At 41.4% G+C, this 17,340-nt stretch overlaps 1 protein-coding gene across 2 annotated transcripts in view; it reads right to left on the reverse strand.

The window, feature by feature from the left end:
- FUT10 (fucosyltransferase 10) overlaps positions 1-17,340 on the reverse strand; it is a 54,321-nt gene that overhangs the window by 5,602 nt on the left and 31,379 nt on the right. The window contains exon 3 of one of the 2 annotated variants that reach the window (XM_079778926.1): positions 799-1,634. The exons of the other annotated variant lie outside the window; for it this stretch is intronic. Coding sequence (XP_079635052.1) covers positions 799-1,634 — 836 coding nt within the window. The remainder of the gene's footprint in view (positions 1-798; positions 1,635-17,340) is intronic. 2 annotated transcript variants of the gene reach the window in all.

The raw sequence follows: 17,340 nt of genomic DNA on the forward strand, positions 1-17,340 counted from the left end.
ATCACGGCACGTGGGAGTAAAGAATTTTCAGTAACCACCAGAGGCTCACCCCAGTGACAGCAACCTGCGCCCCACCTTGGTCTGGTGCCCCTGCTCACCTGCTCCACCATACCACTGCGGCCGACGCCCACCATGTTCCACGCTCTGCTGCCTGATACTGATGCCCACCATGGTCCACGCATACCCCCTGTTGGTCAGTTCACGTCATAGCGACTGGTTGTTCAGTTGTTCCGCCGTTCAGTCTATTTGCATATTAGCCTTTTATTATATAGGATAATTTAAGAAAAATAATCTTTTCAGGATTATTCCCATAATCCTTTGAATATTCTCTATACATGAAAAAGCATGAGGAGAAAAAACAGGAACCAAAGAAAGAGAGAGGTTAATTGATTGTGTATGTGAACTGAAAAGTGAGGCATGAGTGTAAGGGGTCTGGCCAAAACCACAGCATTGACAGAAAGGTGAAAGATTAAAGGAAAGATTCAAAAACTTTGAAATTTTCTAAATTTTTGGCCTCTTCCCTCCTTCTGCAGCCTCCCATCTCACTGCCCAGCACCTGCAGCATCGTGTCCTCCAGAAGAAACAATAAAGAGACTCTAAGGCCTTCAGGAAGAAAGACAAGACAGTGAACTTCATGGAAGTCCTCAAAGGATAGTAATAGTCAACCTGCCTACAGAGCCTGGTCTCTCTGGCGGGAATGAGGAGCGGTAATGAGGCAGCTGCCACAGAAGGACGCCGAATGGCAGACACCATCAAGATGACCCCCTACACCTCTCTGCCAAACCTTGAGTCGCTTACCTTTTCCTGAAGCCTAATATTATCCCACACCTTGCTGCACACCATGCATTCAAATGCATCAATGTAGTTGTCTTGATTGATGTCTTGCACTCCCCATGTCCGTTCCCTGAGAGCTGTGAGGAGTTGCTGGTTGGAGATCTCACCCTTCAGCTTCCATTCCATATAGGCCTCATACAGTCTGTCATCAGAGTCCAGCTGTCGAATGTAAGCTGCCAGTTCTCTAGGGTGAGAAAATTCCGATACGAGAATAGCACTTCTATTACTTGGAAGCCAGTCGGTGATGCTGGGAGATCCATAATACACAGGGACTACCCCCAATTTCAGAGGTCTCCAGAGCTTCTCAGTGATGTAGTCGTCACAAATTGCATTCTCAAAAGCAAGGATGAACTTGTACTGTGCGATGATCCTATAGAAGCCATCGGCATCCATGGAGGCTGGATTTTTCAGCTGCTGGGGGAGATCTTTGTTGTGTAAACACTCACCATAGGAATCGACCTCAATGTAAGTCATCAGCTCTCGAACATAGCTGTCCCTATCCGATGGCGGGTCACAGTCGGACTGTACATACACCAGCGGAGCGAGTCTTTTCCGAAGGTTGTTTTTAGACTGCAAAGGGACCAGGTATCGGTGTGACTTTAGGACTCCTATGCCCTCCAGGTACTGGGTGGTGAGTGGCAGGTGGGAATGCCGACTGAATGTGGCAGTGTAGTTGAACAAAGTGATGACTGGCTTATGAAAGAGCTTGTAATTGTTTTTTGGAGACTCTTCATGAAAAAGGGCCCAGTCATGATGGGCTTTCCGGGGCAGAGGTAAGCTATCTATGTTAAAGTCAGTACCTAGGAGAAGAAAAGAAAATATGAGTATGTCCGAAAGAATCTTGGTGCTAAGTTTGAGTCCACCTGGTAAGATTAGAATACAGAGGAGTTTGAAGCTGTAAATAAAAAGCATGTTCCAGTGTCTGCAAAGTGCCTGGCAGGCAGTCATACAACTTTCACCCCAGAAACTGCTTCGGGAGAGAATCAATAAGGACAGGACCCTCTTTCTCAGGTAATGAAAAGGGAAATGGGAGTGCTGTCTAGCCGAGATCTAAAGGAAGAATTCATCCCACTGCCTCCTGCAATTGCCTTTTCTTCCTGAGGTTGCTGCCTAAGAGAGGACATAAGCAATAAAGATATAGACAGTTCTTAAAAAAGAAAAGAGTAAGAGAAAGGAAGCCAACAAGAGAAAAGCAATCAGGTTGGCAGATTGATTAACTGAAAAAGGGTGAAATCATGCAAAAGTAGCCAGAACAAATATACAGGATAGATTTTTTAATCCAAATGATCGATTTCAACAAAGTGCAGTTAATCAATCTTAGTCAAAATGGTAGACAAGAGGCTTTTAAAGACGAAAGAGCTGATAATAGCACTATGTTACAGACCACTGCAGCATGGACATGAATTAACAAGCACATCAAGAAATAAAGAAGGCATAACAGGATTATAATTATGAGTGACTCTAGCTTCCACGGGATTAACTGGGGAGCCTCTGAAACATGATCGCGTGCAGACAGAAGTGATGGATGTGGTAAGCAATTGTTTCCTGACTGTATGGGTGGAGGCCCAATCCGGAAGAATTTCTTTCTCTAACTGAGAAAGAAGAATTAAGACAGCATCACAATATAAAATACAGAATTTCTAAAGTGTTCCTGGCATTGATAATTTTCTGGCCCCTGATTTATGTTTTTTAAGTGTAAGGAAAGGGGAGAAAAATCCATCTTCCAGCACCCACTGGGAAGAAGAGCACCAAATAAATGCTTCTAGTGAAGTAAAACATTTTCCAGTAGAATTCATAAAAATTAATTATTTAATGCCAGTGCACAATGTCAAATAAATATATACTACTCCATGGTGCCAACAGTACATAAATAAGAAATCAATTAATCAAAAAAGGCTTTTAAACAATTAAGGATCAAATAAGATTATGTTGGAAGACATACACTGAACACAGAGATATTGCTAAAGAAAGTACTACTGTCGTTTTTTTTTTCTTTTAATCTTTATTGTTGAAAGTATTACATAGGTCCTCCTTTTTCCCCCATTAACCTCTTCCAGCCTGCTCCTGCCTCCAGGCACTCACCACCCATTGTCTGTGTCCACTGGTTATGCATATATGCAAACAAGTTCATTGGTTGATCTCTTCCCACCCTCCCCTGCCTTCCCTCTGAGGTTCAACAGTCTGTTCATGCTTCTATGACTCTGGGTCTATTTTTGATCATCAGTTTATTTGTTTCTTTAGATTCCACATATGAGTGAGATCATGTGATACTTATCTTTCTCTGACAGGCTTATTTAGCTCAACATAATACTGTCTAGGTTCATCCATGCCATTGCAAATGGTAAGAGTTCTTTCTTTTTTATTGCCGTGTAGTATTCCACTGTGTAAATGTACCATAGTTTTTTTTATCCACTTGTCCATCTGCTGATGGACACTTGGGCTGTTTCCAAGTCTTAGCTATTGTAAATTGCGCTGCTATGAACGTAGGGGTGCTTAAGTATTACTGTCTTGATAACAGGCTTTTATTCTCAATGATCAAGAATGAAAGACTAACATCTAAACATGGTTATATATTTATTTACTTGGCATTTGCTATATCTGACCATTAGCATAAAAAAAGAATACTCATCCACACGCCTGAGATCTAATGGCACATGGAGTTGGGATGGTCAGCAATGGTTAATAGAGAAACACGAGGACATGAAAGAGAAGAGGATTTTAGGCAACTTACTGCATTGCAGTGGTTGCTGCTCAAAAAGGTTCTAGGCTGGTCAAGTAACCAGTGATGGGAACTGGAACCCATAAAACTTGAGTTAGAACATAAAGTTTCCACCGATGGCACAACAAAGAATCAAGGCCATCTGCCTAGGAGAGGAAGAACTACAGTCCAATCCATGCAAGTCAGAGTAAGGATCTAACTGTAAGATGAGAGACTGGAGGGGACTGATTAAAACAAAACTGGGTCTGGAATTAACGGGGGGATCAGATACAGATGTCTTGAGTAAGTGACTCAAACACCAGTGGCTATCTGTTGCTACTAGTTATGTGGCACGTGGCTGATTCTTCACCTGGCTCACCCTGGATGTGCCACAGGAAAGATCCAATATGCAGAGCAGGGAAACAGAAAAATACAAAATCCGCCTCCAGTGCTTCGGATAATGGAGTGGGCTTGAGTTTCATATCTGCTTGTCTAAACCAGTGAAGTTCAGGAGAAACCACATGGCTATGCTAGACCTTTTCATGGCCACTATTTGGATCCACTCATACTGTGTGTAATAGGAACCAAACATGAAATAGGCGCCAGTTGTAATGAGCCTTTCATTAATTTCAACTAGAAGATGAGGGCTTACAAATTCATTATTCCTTTATCCAAGATGCTATTGAAACCTTGATGTTGGAAGGATGGGGAGAAGAGCACTGAGTTGCTCCCATATGCAATCTGCAGTAGCAAAAAAGCCTGCCAAATCTAAGCAAGAAACATTGACTTATATTCATGTACTAAAAAGTAACACACTTGTTAAAAATGAAGGCTGAAGTTCTCATACGTCCATCTGAATTTTGTTTAATTTGTAAGTGGCTTTACATCTTTAATAGTGAAGAAATGCCTGTTTAAGAGGAATCTAGCTTTCTAGAAACATCCCCCCCCCCTTTTATTTTCTTTCTATCTTAAAAAGTACTTCCTAACCCAGCCAGTGTTGCTCAGTGCTTGATTGATCATAGACCTATGAACCAGGAGGTCACGGTTTGATTCAGGTCAGAACACATGACTGGGTTGCAGGCTCCATCCCTGTAGGCGCCATGCAAAAGGCAGCCAATCAATGATTCTCTCTCATCATTAATGTTTCTCTCTCTCTCCCTTCCTCTCTGAAATCAATAAAAATATTTTTTAAAGTACTTCCCAGTTACTTCCCTAAGATACAGAACACACAAACACACATTAAAAATTAGCTCCCTAACAGATCTAGAATACTTCACTGAGGATATCCTGGCATAAAATATGAGTATTGACATTGAGCAATTCCTAAAAGGTATTGGATGTGGCTCAGGAAACAAGTGAGTTATTTAAATGTCCACTATAACAAGAATTGGAACCTGGGTCTTTAAAGAAATTAAAATCAACTAACCTATGGTAAATATTTTAAAAAAGTGACCAACTTGCATGTGATTGGTTAACTAGTCCTCTTCATTGGAGCTTACATTTAACAACATCAGATTCAAACTTCCTTCTCTCTGGATTATTTTGTTTACTGAATACTGACAAATTTATTCGTTCCTTTAAATAACAGCTGACAAATAGATCTTAAGCACTAAAGTGCATCGCAAAGGAAACTGCGACTTGGAATACAAATGGAATAAAATTAATGCTGGCAAATGATGCCAGATTGCTGACTGCGGAGACTGAATTTGAAACAGCAGGTAAGCAGCAGCGATACTTTACGGTACATGTTTCTGTGTTCCTTTCCTTCTCCCAGACAAACTGGTGAAAACAGAAAAGCAACGCATATTATTAACCCCACTGGACTGACAAACTTTCAGTCATTTATCTGGAGCTAAAAACCCCTGGTGGGACCAGAATTTTCAGACTGGCTCATGGAAAAGGAGCAGAGGTATCACTGGCCCTGCTACAACATTGAATCTATTGCATAACTTACCCTTGGCTCCCCGAGTACACCCACAAAAATATCACCCAACTTAAACCCAGTCCCCTTAAGAAAACAGCACGCCTTAGTGTCCCATAAAGCAAGCCAGTCAGAGAAAGACAAGTCCCACATGATCTCACTCATATGTGGAATCTAATGAACAAAATAAACCGATGAACGAACTAGACACAGAAACATGGAAAAGACTGATGAATCTCAGAGGGAAGGTGGGGGTAGGTGGGAGGGTGGGGACAGATTAACCAAAGAACTTCTATGCATATATGCACAACCCATGGACACAGACAATAGTGTGATGAAGGCCTGGGGCCGGGAGCGGGTTCTGGGCGGGGTGAGGGGGGAAAATAAAGCGGCATCTGTAATACTTTCAACGTTAAAGATACATTTTTAAAAATGTGGTACCACAAAATATACTCCCAATAGAGGGAACTAAAACCTTTGAGGAAAAACAGCTTAAGCCAAGGAGCTGCTTCTTACACTATCATCTAGCATTTGCGTAGTTCATTGCTATTTTCAAAGCCGTTTCACATGGATTTTCTCAACTTTCCCTCACAAACCCATCAGGCCATATATGTTCTCTAGAGGGTTAACTAAAAATGTGCAAGACTGGTGTTGGTACCTGGGAAAGGACCCTGTTATCTCAGGCTAAATTCTAACCAAGGGCACTAGAGGCTCGTGCCACACACGTGCCCCAGAGGACATAGTCTGGCTGTGGCAGGCCACGCAACTCAAAACACTCTCATACTAACTTCTAGACCCGTGTTCTTCTCTCTTTCCCGTTATCTCCCTTCATGGGTCCTTTTACCTGCCCCTTAATCAATTCTATGTCACAGAGCCCTCTCTCAATTATCCATGTTATAGCTCTCTATCAATTATACATGTGCAGTTAGGCATCTGTCCATTCTACCCCTGGGCCTGGGAATTTCTCAGGCCCCTTCCTGAGCCTGTGCTGCAGGCCAGTCAATAACTTTGCAGCCCCTTCCTAACAGTGCAGGGCCTGAGGCAAGAGTATAAAGAGAGTCTCACTTACCATATGTCTAAGCATTTAAAAGCTATAAATCAATTTAATAAGTTGTTAGATGCTTTATCTTTCTACTTTAACATATAAACATCACAATTTTATTTCAATGTGTAAAGCCCTGGTTCATACCAAATAGGAACAACATATATTCAAAACTAACATCCTTGCCTGCCACAATCCGTAATTTTCTTTGGGGCTTGGCATGGGGTGAAAAGAGAAGGGAGAGGATTCTCCTTCACTTGCTGACTCATCCTCCCTCAATCCCTCAAACCTCGCCTTCCAATCAAGCAGGTCGGCCGCAGGTGAAACACCCATTTTCTCTTCCTCTAGGGGTGAGGGGATAAGGGTGGAAGTTGAACTCAGCTCTACACTGAAACCTCTCTCCTCTATTACAGTAGTTCAAATAAAATCTGTCTTGCCATTTTTAACAAGTTTCCAGTGCAGTCACCCCTGGACAACCTTCAAGCCCGTTTGCTCTTGGGAGGACAAACCAGGAAGTAGCCAGTGCAGGCTCTGCAGTGGGCTCCAATTCGGCCTTTGGGGCAGGGAATTCGGGGGTCCTGGTACTTGGAGTGTGGTGTTTCAGGTGAGGAGGGCCTGTGACCGTGGCCCATTGACTCCTCGCAGCTGGAGGAAGGCCAAAGTAGACAGACCCCTCTGGGCCAAGTCTAAGGGTTCCATTGTTCAAATGTTGCCACTCATCCTATCCAAGCGTGGCTACTTGGCCTCTGGAATTCATGTTCTACATTAAACGGGCCTGATATACCTTTTGTGATTCCTTAAACCAAGGACACAAATTCAGGGTTTTTTTTTGGTATGTTGTGTTCTGTATCGCACAAGGCTGAGACCCTGTGAATATCATTTCTCAAGATCCCTCGCCATTAGGTCCCACCAGCAGGAGCACTGTCGAGAGACGGGAAGGTGGAGAGGGAGAAGGAGCATCATCCTAAAGCCTCTCAGGTAGTGGAGAGAGCCCAGCTGGGGACTGTGAGCACAGCTGTGGTGGAGACCCAGGTAATGTGAACAGTGGTGACAGCCACAGGAGCAATGGCAGTGACCTGGGTGTGCTGGCTCATGGGCTCCTGCTCACCTCCATCGGTGGAGCCCTGGAGACCAGCCATCCTGCACGTGGGGTAATTTCCCCCTGAAATGTTTCCTTTTTATTCATTTTGCATAACCTTCCACCTCCTCCTTCTGCTCCAACTAGCCCTTCAACCCCTTTGGAATCAATTCCCGTAATAAATCCCCACTGTTTGAAATACCTACAACAATGTGTTTTCCTATGAGACTGATTAATAGAGAAGTCCATTTCAAAAGCTTGGGACTTCCATCTGATTGCAACTTATTATTGCAAATTGGGTTGCAAGTTTTCTCTTGCTTCTTGACTTTTCTAAAAATAGTATTTCTTCACAATTCTTCCCCGTTGTCACCACCATCCCAGGTTCCTATTTTCACCTCAGAGAATCACCAGAAAGATTTATTTCTCTCTTAGTCCATCTGGTGAGAATGTGGAAGCAGAAAAAAAAACTCAAGTCTCCCATTAAAGAAGGGAAAATATAAAATCAGAAAATGAGACTCCCTGTAAGAAAGGAACCGTCAAATTACTGGAAACCAATAGCACATTCCTCATTCAGGTTCTATGTTATAAATTCCTTCTCTGAACTGCTAATTAAAATATACAGACTACTGATGGCCCAGGTAGCTACCAAGAATGATGAGGTGGAGGTGAAATCTTCCGTAAAACTGTATTTGACCTCATTCTAAGTTTTATCACAAATTACAAATCCTCTCCATTGTGTTTCTTGACATTTAATGTAAAAAGAGATAAAGACTTCCTTGTTGCTAAACTATTTTACTACAGAGCCTTTTACCCATCGGAAAGGAAAAAAACCTCTAAGGCCAGATGATGTTAAAGCTTATGAAACAATGGGCAAAACACAATTGTAGGGGATAGCAATAGTTCATAAATCACATCTATGGTTAATCACCCCGGCCGTTGCTAAACTCATAGTGACCTCACTGAGTTTGTTTTAATTTCCTGTCTTGGATTAAATCATTTGTTTCATAAAGCTCAAACAACTTTCAGTGTTCAAGATAACCATTACAATGGCTACATCCCTGCTATAAGCTTAACAACATCTTAAAGTATTCTGACAGTGTCTAAATCTCAACACAAAGAGAAATTCAATTGCTTCCACAGTAATAATTAGAAAAAGTGAGAATTCGGTGCTGTGCACTCCAAGAAGAAACCAGAGCAGGAGTAACCGTTTGCAATGCAACCTAAGGCACTCACTCCCCCAGAGAGATGGGAGCTGATGTCACCAAGGGCTTGCTAGCAAAGTCGCTTCAGGGTCCTCGTGGTTCGGCTGAACTCTGACATTCACAGCAAAGCTCCAAAACCCTGGATTAGGCTTTGTGGGTCTCTCTCCAGCTTGTAAAAAACTGACTCTTTGGTATTAAAAGCCCGGTTAGGGTGTTTCTGCATCTCACATTCTGATTGTCTCTCTTGCAGCCAACATACCTGGAAACAGAAGACGCCACCACCCACTCCAAAAAGCATAGCCACCAGTGAAAAGCAAGCTTTTTTCTGAGTCCTACTACTTGGAAAGTATTAAGCTAGGAACGCTGGGACTTCGAAGATGAACAAAATAAGCCCCAGGGATCTGATGATTATGAATGTAAATGTGAAAGCATTAGCTGAAATTCAAAGTAGAAAAACACAAACACAATTAGCCCTGGCAGGAGAAAGAAAGGAATCATTATGTCTCACTGGTCAAAATGTTTGGGGCTGAATTTCTGATAAGTACATAAAGAAACCAAGCAGTTAAAGAAAATAAATATGACCCAGTTATTAACTCGGGGAAAACAAGAAAAGTAATCAGTGTACTATCTGGTTCACCTATGAATATCATTTGCTTAGTCATAATAATGTAGAGTAAATATTGATCTATCAAATGTGGCAATACAAGTGAAAGGTGAGGATACAAGAGGGTGAGTGTGTCTTGAGCAGGACAGGGTAAAAGAGTGAATGCTCATCTTCCAAGACTGAGTCAACAGATAACACCCGCCACTGAAAAGTCAAGAAATAGTAATATCTCCGTGTTACTTAGAGATTTGGTGCTCACTACCAAAAAGGTCAGATAAAAGTCCTGCTAGTGGTAACCTCAGGAGATCACTATTTGCTATGTAAACTTATAGTACATGTAGCTTTGATAGAAATGAAAATAAAGTGAGCAAAAATTATATAGGAAAAGTGTCACCATGCACCCAGAAACCCAACTCCTTCCCCTCTGTTAACAGTTTCTTGTATGTTCTGCATTTTTTTTAAAGGATGGAAGGAAAGAAGGAAGGAAGGGAAAGGAAGGAAATCACATGTAAATTAAATCTAGAAAAAAATAAACTATAAGATGTACTATTTTTTGTACCATTATTTTTTATGTCACTAAGAAAAGTATTTCCAACTAAACTATGATATAGTGCTTTCTTATACTTAGAATTTTTATGTATACTTATTGAAAATGCTTTTAGATTTGCTTATAGATTTTTATCATGTATCACTCTTGTGAATGCTTAGAAAAAACATAAGTTAAATTGTTGAAGTACCTAAAATGCCTTCACATTCAGAGTCCAAACTCTGAATCACTTTTAAATCTTTGATGTCAGGGCTTTTAAATCAATATTTTTCCCTGTGCCCTTAAGACTGTTAGCAGTACAGCATTGCTTAACAGAGTGCTCCACCATCGTCTCTGAGATGTTCTTCCTGGCCACTCACACCCATCTTCAAGCTTTGATGCCTGTGCTTTCTTGGCATTACCAGGGGTCCAAGTTTCCAGATGCCAACTTGACTCATATTCTTTCCTCTGAAGATCCTTGAATGGTTTGCTGATGGCAACATCAAAGGCTGATGGCCTCCCATTGTGCCAGAGGGAAGGACCCAGTCTCCGCCCACACAGGCAATCGCACCAGCACCACTGCTGCTGCCCGGCTGGCAGCGATTGCAGGGAGGCTGTCCACTGCCAACACTTGCTGATTCGAAGATGTTAGCATTTGAAAAAGAAAAATGCTTTTTAGAGTCCAGGAGATTTGTTTCACATGAGAACACACTACACATGCTGTTGTCAACCTGGCATTGTCTATGAAGAGACATGTCCATGGAGAGAGATGTCCTCTGTATCTGCCCTATTCTTTCTTGGGATCATGTACTGTGATCCCATTGAGTGCATGCAGTCACTTCACTATTATCCCGATTTTTCCACTTCGTGGGACAAATCTAAACTCTGAAAGTGGGTCAAGAAACAGCATTAACCCTAAGGCACTTGATACGGCTGACGTCTTTAGCAACAACTAAAACTTCAGCGCACACTCTCCAGGCGTCTGTCTTAGACTCTTGGCTGAAGGGACATTTTACAGAAGTTAATCCTGAGTCCAGCAGTCAATCTCCAAGCTAATTATATCCTCTGAAGGATCAAGACAACACATGAGTGCTTTTGCCAGAATGAGTCTATCCACCAGGTAGGTATGGAACTGCCAAATCATTACTTATATTCCACTTAGTCTCTGGGCCACATTTGACCTTCGTTGAAAGCTATGACCTGGAAAAATAAACTCTTATTCTCAAAACCTCCTGTGTCCCGCTCCATTTAATCATCTTAGAGTCTCTCTACCCAAGAGAGAAACAGTGAAGAATCCAGCCCTGTCCTCCACAGTCAGCCATGTCTAGGAGACTCCACTTTAATTTTCTAGTGTTCATGTCTCATCACAGAAACAACAAAACAACAACAAATTTGCTCAAGGATTTAGGTCCACCTTACAAATCCTTAGTCATACAATGTATAAATTGTATTTTACAGGCCTCGGTGTGAGGTTATAAAAAATATGAGATCCAGCTCTCCTCTGGCAGTCAAAAAGAGTGAGTCAGTAAACACATAAAGCGAAGGACATAAACAATTTCCACTAATTTTATTTCATTTAAATATTTCATCAAATTTCTAGTATAATACATGTTCAACACACACAAAAATTCTGTTGCACTAAAAAATATAAAAGAGGGAGGAGAGGGCAGAGGGCAGAAGGAAGGGAAGGAACATCACCCATATTCCCAAAGCAATGCTAACATCAGGGGTTCATCAGTGTGTCAGTATGTCAGTATGGGAGAGTGAGTATGTAAGATTCAAATAAGTTACTGTAGCCCTTCAGTACAGTCACTACTGATGTCTTAAGAAAGAATTTATAGTGGTATCAGTTTATGCTATATTGTTCATACTCAAAGACAGATGACATTTGTCCCAAAACACCTCATCCAGTAGAAACTATGGGTCAAAGAAAGAACTGAATGAGCCCCAAAATTTGAAATGAACATCCCCTCAGACCCTCCAGTCTTGTCCAGGGAGGCCTAGCAGGCAAGGCGCCTTTGAGGCTCAGTTCATCCCCATCCTCCAAAGCTGCAGCTCAAGCGAGCAGCCAGCCAGCAAGTGAGCAGGTGCACAGGGGCAACGCACAAGACAGTGAGAAAGTGAGGGTGCTCAGACAGGGGTATCACCGCCCCAAGTTTGGGGGTTGTTGGATGTGCTCAGCTAGGGGAGGTCACAGAGCTTTCAGCTGCCACAGCCCTCAGAGGACCATGTGGAGAACTGGCGGAGTAGAAGGATGTCGTCAGTGACTGTTGAACTGCTGAACAAAACACGTCTGCCTACCCCAGACTTCTGGCTGACCCAGTAAACAAATGCCTGGGTTGCTAAGCCACTTTGGGTCAGGTTTTTCATACCTGCAGCCTAATGCACTTGAGCGGCGATGGCATTCGTCTGTGGCCTAATGTCTGAGAAGCCTGCATGTTGCTGCCTTGAGAAGCAGTGCTGTCGATGAGACCTTTCCTGCTCTTTTTCTAAAACAGGTTAAATTGCTATTGACTTTGGATCGTCAAGAGGTGAACACTTTTGCAGGAAAAGCTTTCCAAGCTGCCCAGCTTCTCATTTTGGTTATTCCCTAATCAGTTATCGTGTAGCTTTTCGTATTGGCCAGAACTACAGCATTTATCATACTCAATTGCAATTATGTGCAAACTGTCTGGCCTGCCCCAGGCAGGCAGCCCTTCCAGGACCCATGACTTGTTCATCTTGGCCTGTAGAGCCTAACACAGAGCCTGGAATGTAGTAAGTACTCAAATACATTTGGAGAATAAACAAATATGTTTTTAGATTTTATTTTGCAAAAGTCAGGCCTTAGTTTATTTTGCCAATAAGAGGTAGAGAGCAAGAAGTGAAAAGCAGAAATGGGGTGTTAACACCAACTATCTGTGGAGGAGATAGAGCTCAAATGTGGAATCACTGGGCATTCTAAAAAAGAGTCTTAAAATTGAGACAACGTATTGAAAGCCATTTACACAAGTGTTCATCTGCAAATTATATCAGTCCTACCAAACGCAAACAGGAATTTCAGTTCACATCCCTCTCTGTTTGATTTCATGACTCGAATCTCCACCCAATGAGGTTAATAGGTTTCTGTAAACATAACAGGGAGAAATAGGTAAAATGCATTGATGAGAAAATTGCTACTTCATCTTAGGAACTTTCTCCAGCCTCATTTACTCCAGCAAGTACAGTAGTTTTATTTTAATTACTTATGATAACACTTCATGGTAGACTAGTAAGTAATACTACCACCTCATAAAAAATAATGAAATCTTAGCAACACTGTGGCATTTATTAACCCAGTTAATTCTTTGCAAAGAAATTTGTGACAGAGTCAATGATTTGGAAAAGAATTAGTGAGTTATAAAAATAAAAAATGGGATATTAAGAAAACGCTAAAAAATTGGACTCTTAACCTGAGCTTTGGTATGGGAGATTTTTAGGTATCAGTGATTTCTTGACTATTCCATGCTGACCACATTTTCATTAGTGTTTATTATATAGAAACATCTTAGCAGTCAGTCATGCTAATTCTGAGCTCATGTGAAGTCCATGAAATAACTAGCAAATAAATCAATAAGCCAAGTGTCTTAAATTTTTCCAAGAAGTTTTATACAAATCAAATATATAAGTAAGCAATAAAAAAGATTTACTAAAAGCAGAAAAAATGACGAATTTGCTCTCTGAGCTTGCAAAATTTAATTATCCATTTTTATTCTATTTCAAATTTTTCACATGTTAATAAGAATTCAAACTTTGAGGGGAACTCAGTACAGCCTTTTCTAGGCCAATTTGGCAGTATGTACCAAAATTTTACTTTAATGTATCCATTGACACAGCAACACCATTCTCAGACATGTAGCAAAATAATAGCTCATCTGAGCAGAGACATACAAGTATCTTCATAACAGCAAAAACAAAAAAACAAAAATAAAAACAGACTAACCTAAATAATCACTGACAGAGGAGTGGTACTTCCATATTACTGAATCAACGTAGCTTTTAAAATAATGAAGTAAATTTATATAATCTAACCTTAAAAAAAATCTTTAAACCATATTTTTAAATGAAAAAAAAAATTTATACCTATGGCATTATTCAATTTAAGAAAAAAACATACAAAACTATAGGCTGAATTCTAGTATACATAAAAATTCTGGAAAAATAGCCATTAATTTGACTGGGACAGGGACAGAGAAAGAAAAGATAAAAGTCCATTTTTTATGCTTGCTAGACTTCTTTATTGTTTAAATTTTCCTTGCTGGTATAGTCATATATTATTTACATAATTTTAAAAAATCAAAAAATTAAGCCCTGCTGGCGTGGCTCTGTGGTTGAGAGTCAACCCATGATCCAGGAGGTCACTGTTCAATTCCAGGTGGATCCCCACTAGGGGGCATGCGGGAGGCAGCCTATCAATGATTCTCTCTCATCATTGATATTTCTCTTTCTCCCTCTCCCTTCCTCTCTGAAATCAATAAAAATATATTTTTTTAAAAAAATCAAAAAATTAAAGAAATAAAGAAACACTTCTCTGAAGAGAAGCATTAAAAATCTCACAAACTTTGTGTAGTATGTAAAGGCTCACAGATATACTCCAAACCGCCATATCATCCCCACTGCTACTTAGGAAATGTTACCCTTGGAGTCATGCATGCTTATAAATATCATAGTTCAGAGTTTATGTGGAAAATTAAATGACACCATTAACTACCCGGGATTTCATATGCCCCAAAAGAAACCTGGCAGGTTATAGATTATAGGAGCATTAACAGGTGAACGTGTTCTGTGAACTCCCAGTTAATGAATTATTTCAGATAAATATGAGAGATCAGCACACATCCTCAGAGAAGCCATGTTAGAACAAAGCCTTGTAATTCAATAAAAAAAACTTGTTGTATTTTTAAAATTAAACACATCAAAATAATCAAGCTGGAGCCCATCAAACCAAACACCTTGAAATAATAATAATTATTAATTTGTTAATCTTAGTGCTTTCAAATATGCACTTCACAATCTTGATTACATTTCAAAGTACTAAATGTTGCCAATGCCAGAGCTCTTAAAATAGTATTCTGCAAAGCAGAAAAGTAATAAAACATAATATGTCCTTAATAAAATAGAAAACCAAACTATACAAAACGTTTTTTTTAAAAAAAAGACCTCAGCCGAAACCGGTTTGGCTCAGTGGATAAAGCGTCGGCCTGCGGACTCAAGGGTCCCAGGTTCGATTCCGGTCAAGGGCATGTACCTTGGTTGCGGGCACATCCCCAGTGGGGGGTGTGCAAGAGGCAGCTGATCGATGTTTCTCTCTCATCGATGTTTCTAACTCTCTATCTCTCTCTCTTCCTCTCTGTAAAAAATCAATAAAATATATTAAAAAAAAAAAAAAAAGACCTCAGCTGAAATCAGGTAAGTGGGGCATGCAAGCCCAGCTGGAGACACTTCCAGAAGGCTTCTCCAGAAGTGGGTCCCTTGCTGCTGAGAGCCTCAAGGTGAAGAAGCATGAGTGCCCATTTTTCTTGCCCACCCTCTATTGTTTAAAGCTCACACCTCTAGTGCCCTAATGTTCTTTATGGTACCTACTAGAGGGGGCTAGGGTGACCAACTGGTCCCAATTTGCCTGGGACTTGCCTGCTTTAACCCAACCAAAGAACTTGTATGCATATATGCATAGCCCGTGGACACAGACAATGGGGTGGTAAAGGCCGGGGCAGGGAGTGGGGGTGGGCTAGAAGGGGTCAATGAGGGGAAAGAGGATTTATATAATACTTTTAACAATAACGATTTAAAAAGAAATTTTTTTTTTAATAAAACCCTGTATCTGAGGAGCTCCCTCAGTCCTGGGCAACTCTGACAGTCAATCCCTTCCCAGACCACATTCCCATCAAAGAAAAAAATGCCCGGGCCCTCAACAGCCTCAGTATGGGCAGAAGAGGCATGAATTATGTGAAGTCTTATTCCTGGTCATATACGTACACACTATGGGCTAAAAATCAGAGTTTCATCTCTTCTTGATCAGAAAATAAAGGAATCTCAAAAACATACTGTGCAACAGAGTGAGGCACACACACAAAAATGAGTACATGGTATACAATTCAATTTATATGAAGTCTCTAAACTAGCAAGACTAACCTAAAGTGATAGAAATCAGATCAGAGGTTTCCTGGGGCAGGGGTGGGAGGGGGTGGTGCAGAGGGTGCAAGTTAGGGGAGACTGCTGGCTTACAGAGGAGCACAAGGAGTGGGCAAACGCTCTATGTCTTGATTGGTAAGTTGTCACCAACTGCTGACGTACAATGTGTACATTTGGTATATGTAAACTTTACCTTTCAAAAGTTTGTTTTAAAAAAGAGAGGAAAAAAAGATAAAAAGAGGTCTTCCGCCACCCTAAAGACTCAGAACAGGTTGCAACAATATCTCTTAGGGATGCTATTGGAGGGATTCGTGAGACCTGGGGCCGATCAGAGGGCGATGGGCACTTTCAACTCTACACTTACGGGACTCTAAGGGAGCAGCACGTTACCCCCTCCCTGTGTCCAATAAATTCAAGATTCATTCAGAATTTGTATAGTCCTTCATCACAGGAAATTGCACAGATTCTTTCTCTGTAAATACAGAAAGAAAGGCATAGCTAGTGTTCTCCCACTTTACATTATTCTGTTGTTGTTATAACTATGAATTCTTCAAGACGAGAAGACCAGAGGCACAATAGAAAGGAAGGTGGTGTAGGTTTCAGTGTCTCTAAATAATGCATAGAGAAGCCCAACATAAGCAGCTCCTAGCACAGAGATAATCCCAGCTGTGGGAACCTAATCTAGGGAAAACGTGTGAGGTGGCTTTGGTTCAGGAGGAGGTGTCCCTTCTGACCTTGATGCCTTCTTTACTTACTTCGATATAAGTAACATCTGAGAGTTGGCTACACACTAGGAAATAGAGGCACAGACTTCCAGGATGGGAGATCAGAGGACCCACATAGATGTCTTTCAATGAATCATTATGTGACCATTCCACGGGGAAATTGTCCTTGAGTATTTGATTTTTAGAGTGTTCTCTTGCCCTGGTCCAAGACAACCATCACTTTTCCGTTCCCTGCTTCTTCTGTGATTCTGACGCTGCCCAGAGGATTGGTACACACTGCAAACAGTTGGCATCTGAGGCTGGAATGGATGGACTCTGCCTTGTTGCTGAACAGACCTGAGATGGGAGCGTAGTACCCGCAGGAGGGAGGTGCCACCTACCAGTGGTGTTTGTGGGAGAAGAATGCAATCCAACCTTGAAAAGGCCTGTAGGGAAGCACCCATGAACTTGCACTGGAAGTCTCTCAAGTGAAAGCCAGAGTCTCCCATCTGATACGGATCTGGCGAGGGACAGGACTCGTTAGCCGCTGGGTGTGTGCGTGCGTGTACATTTCCACGTGC

Source organism: Cnephaeus nilssonii, assembly GCF_951640355.1.
Source record: "Cnephaeus nilssonii genome assembly, chromosome: 8".
Lineage (NCBI taxonomy): Eukaryota > Metazoa > Chordata > Mammalia > Chiroptera > Vespertilionidae > Cnephaeus > Cnephaeus nilssonii.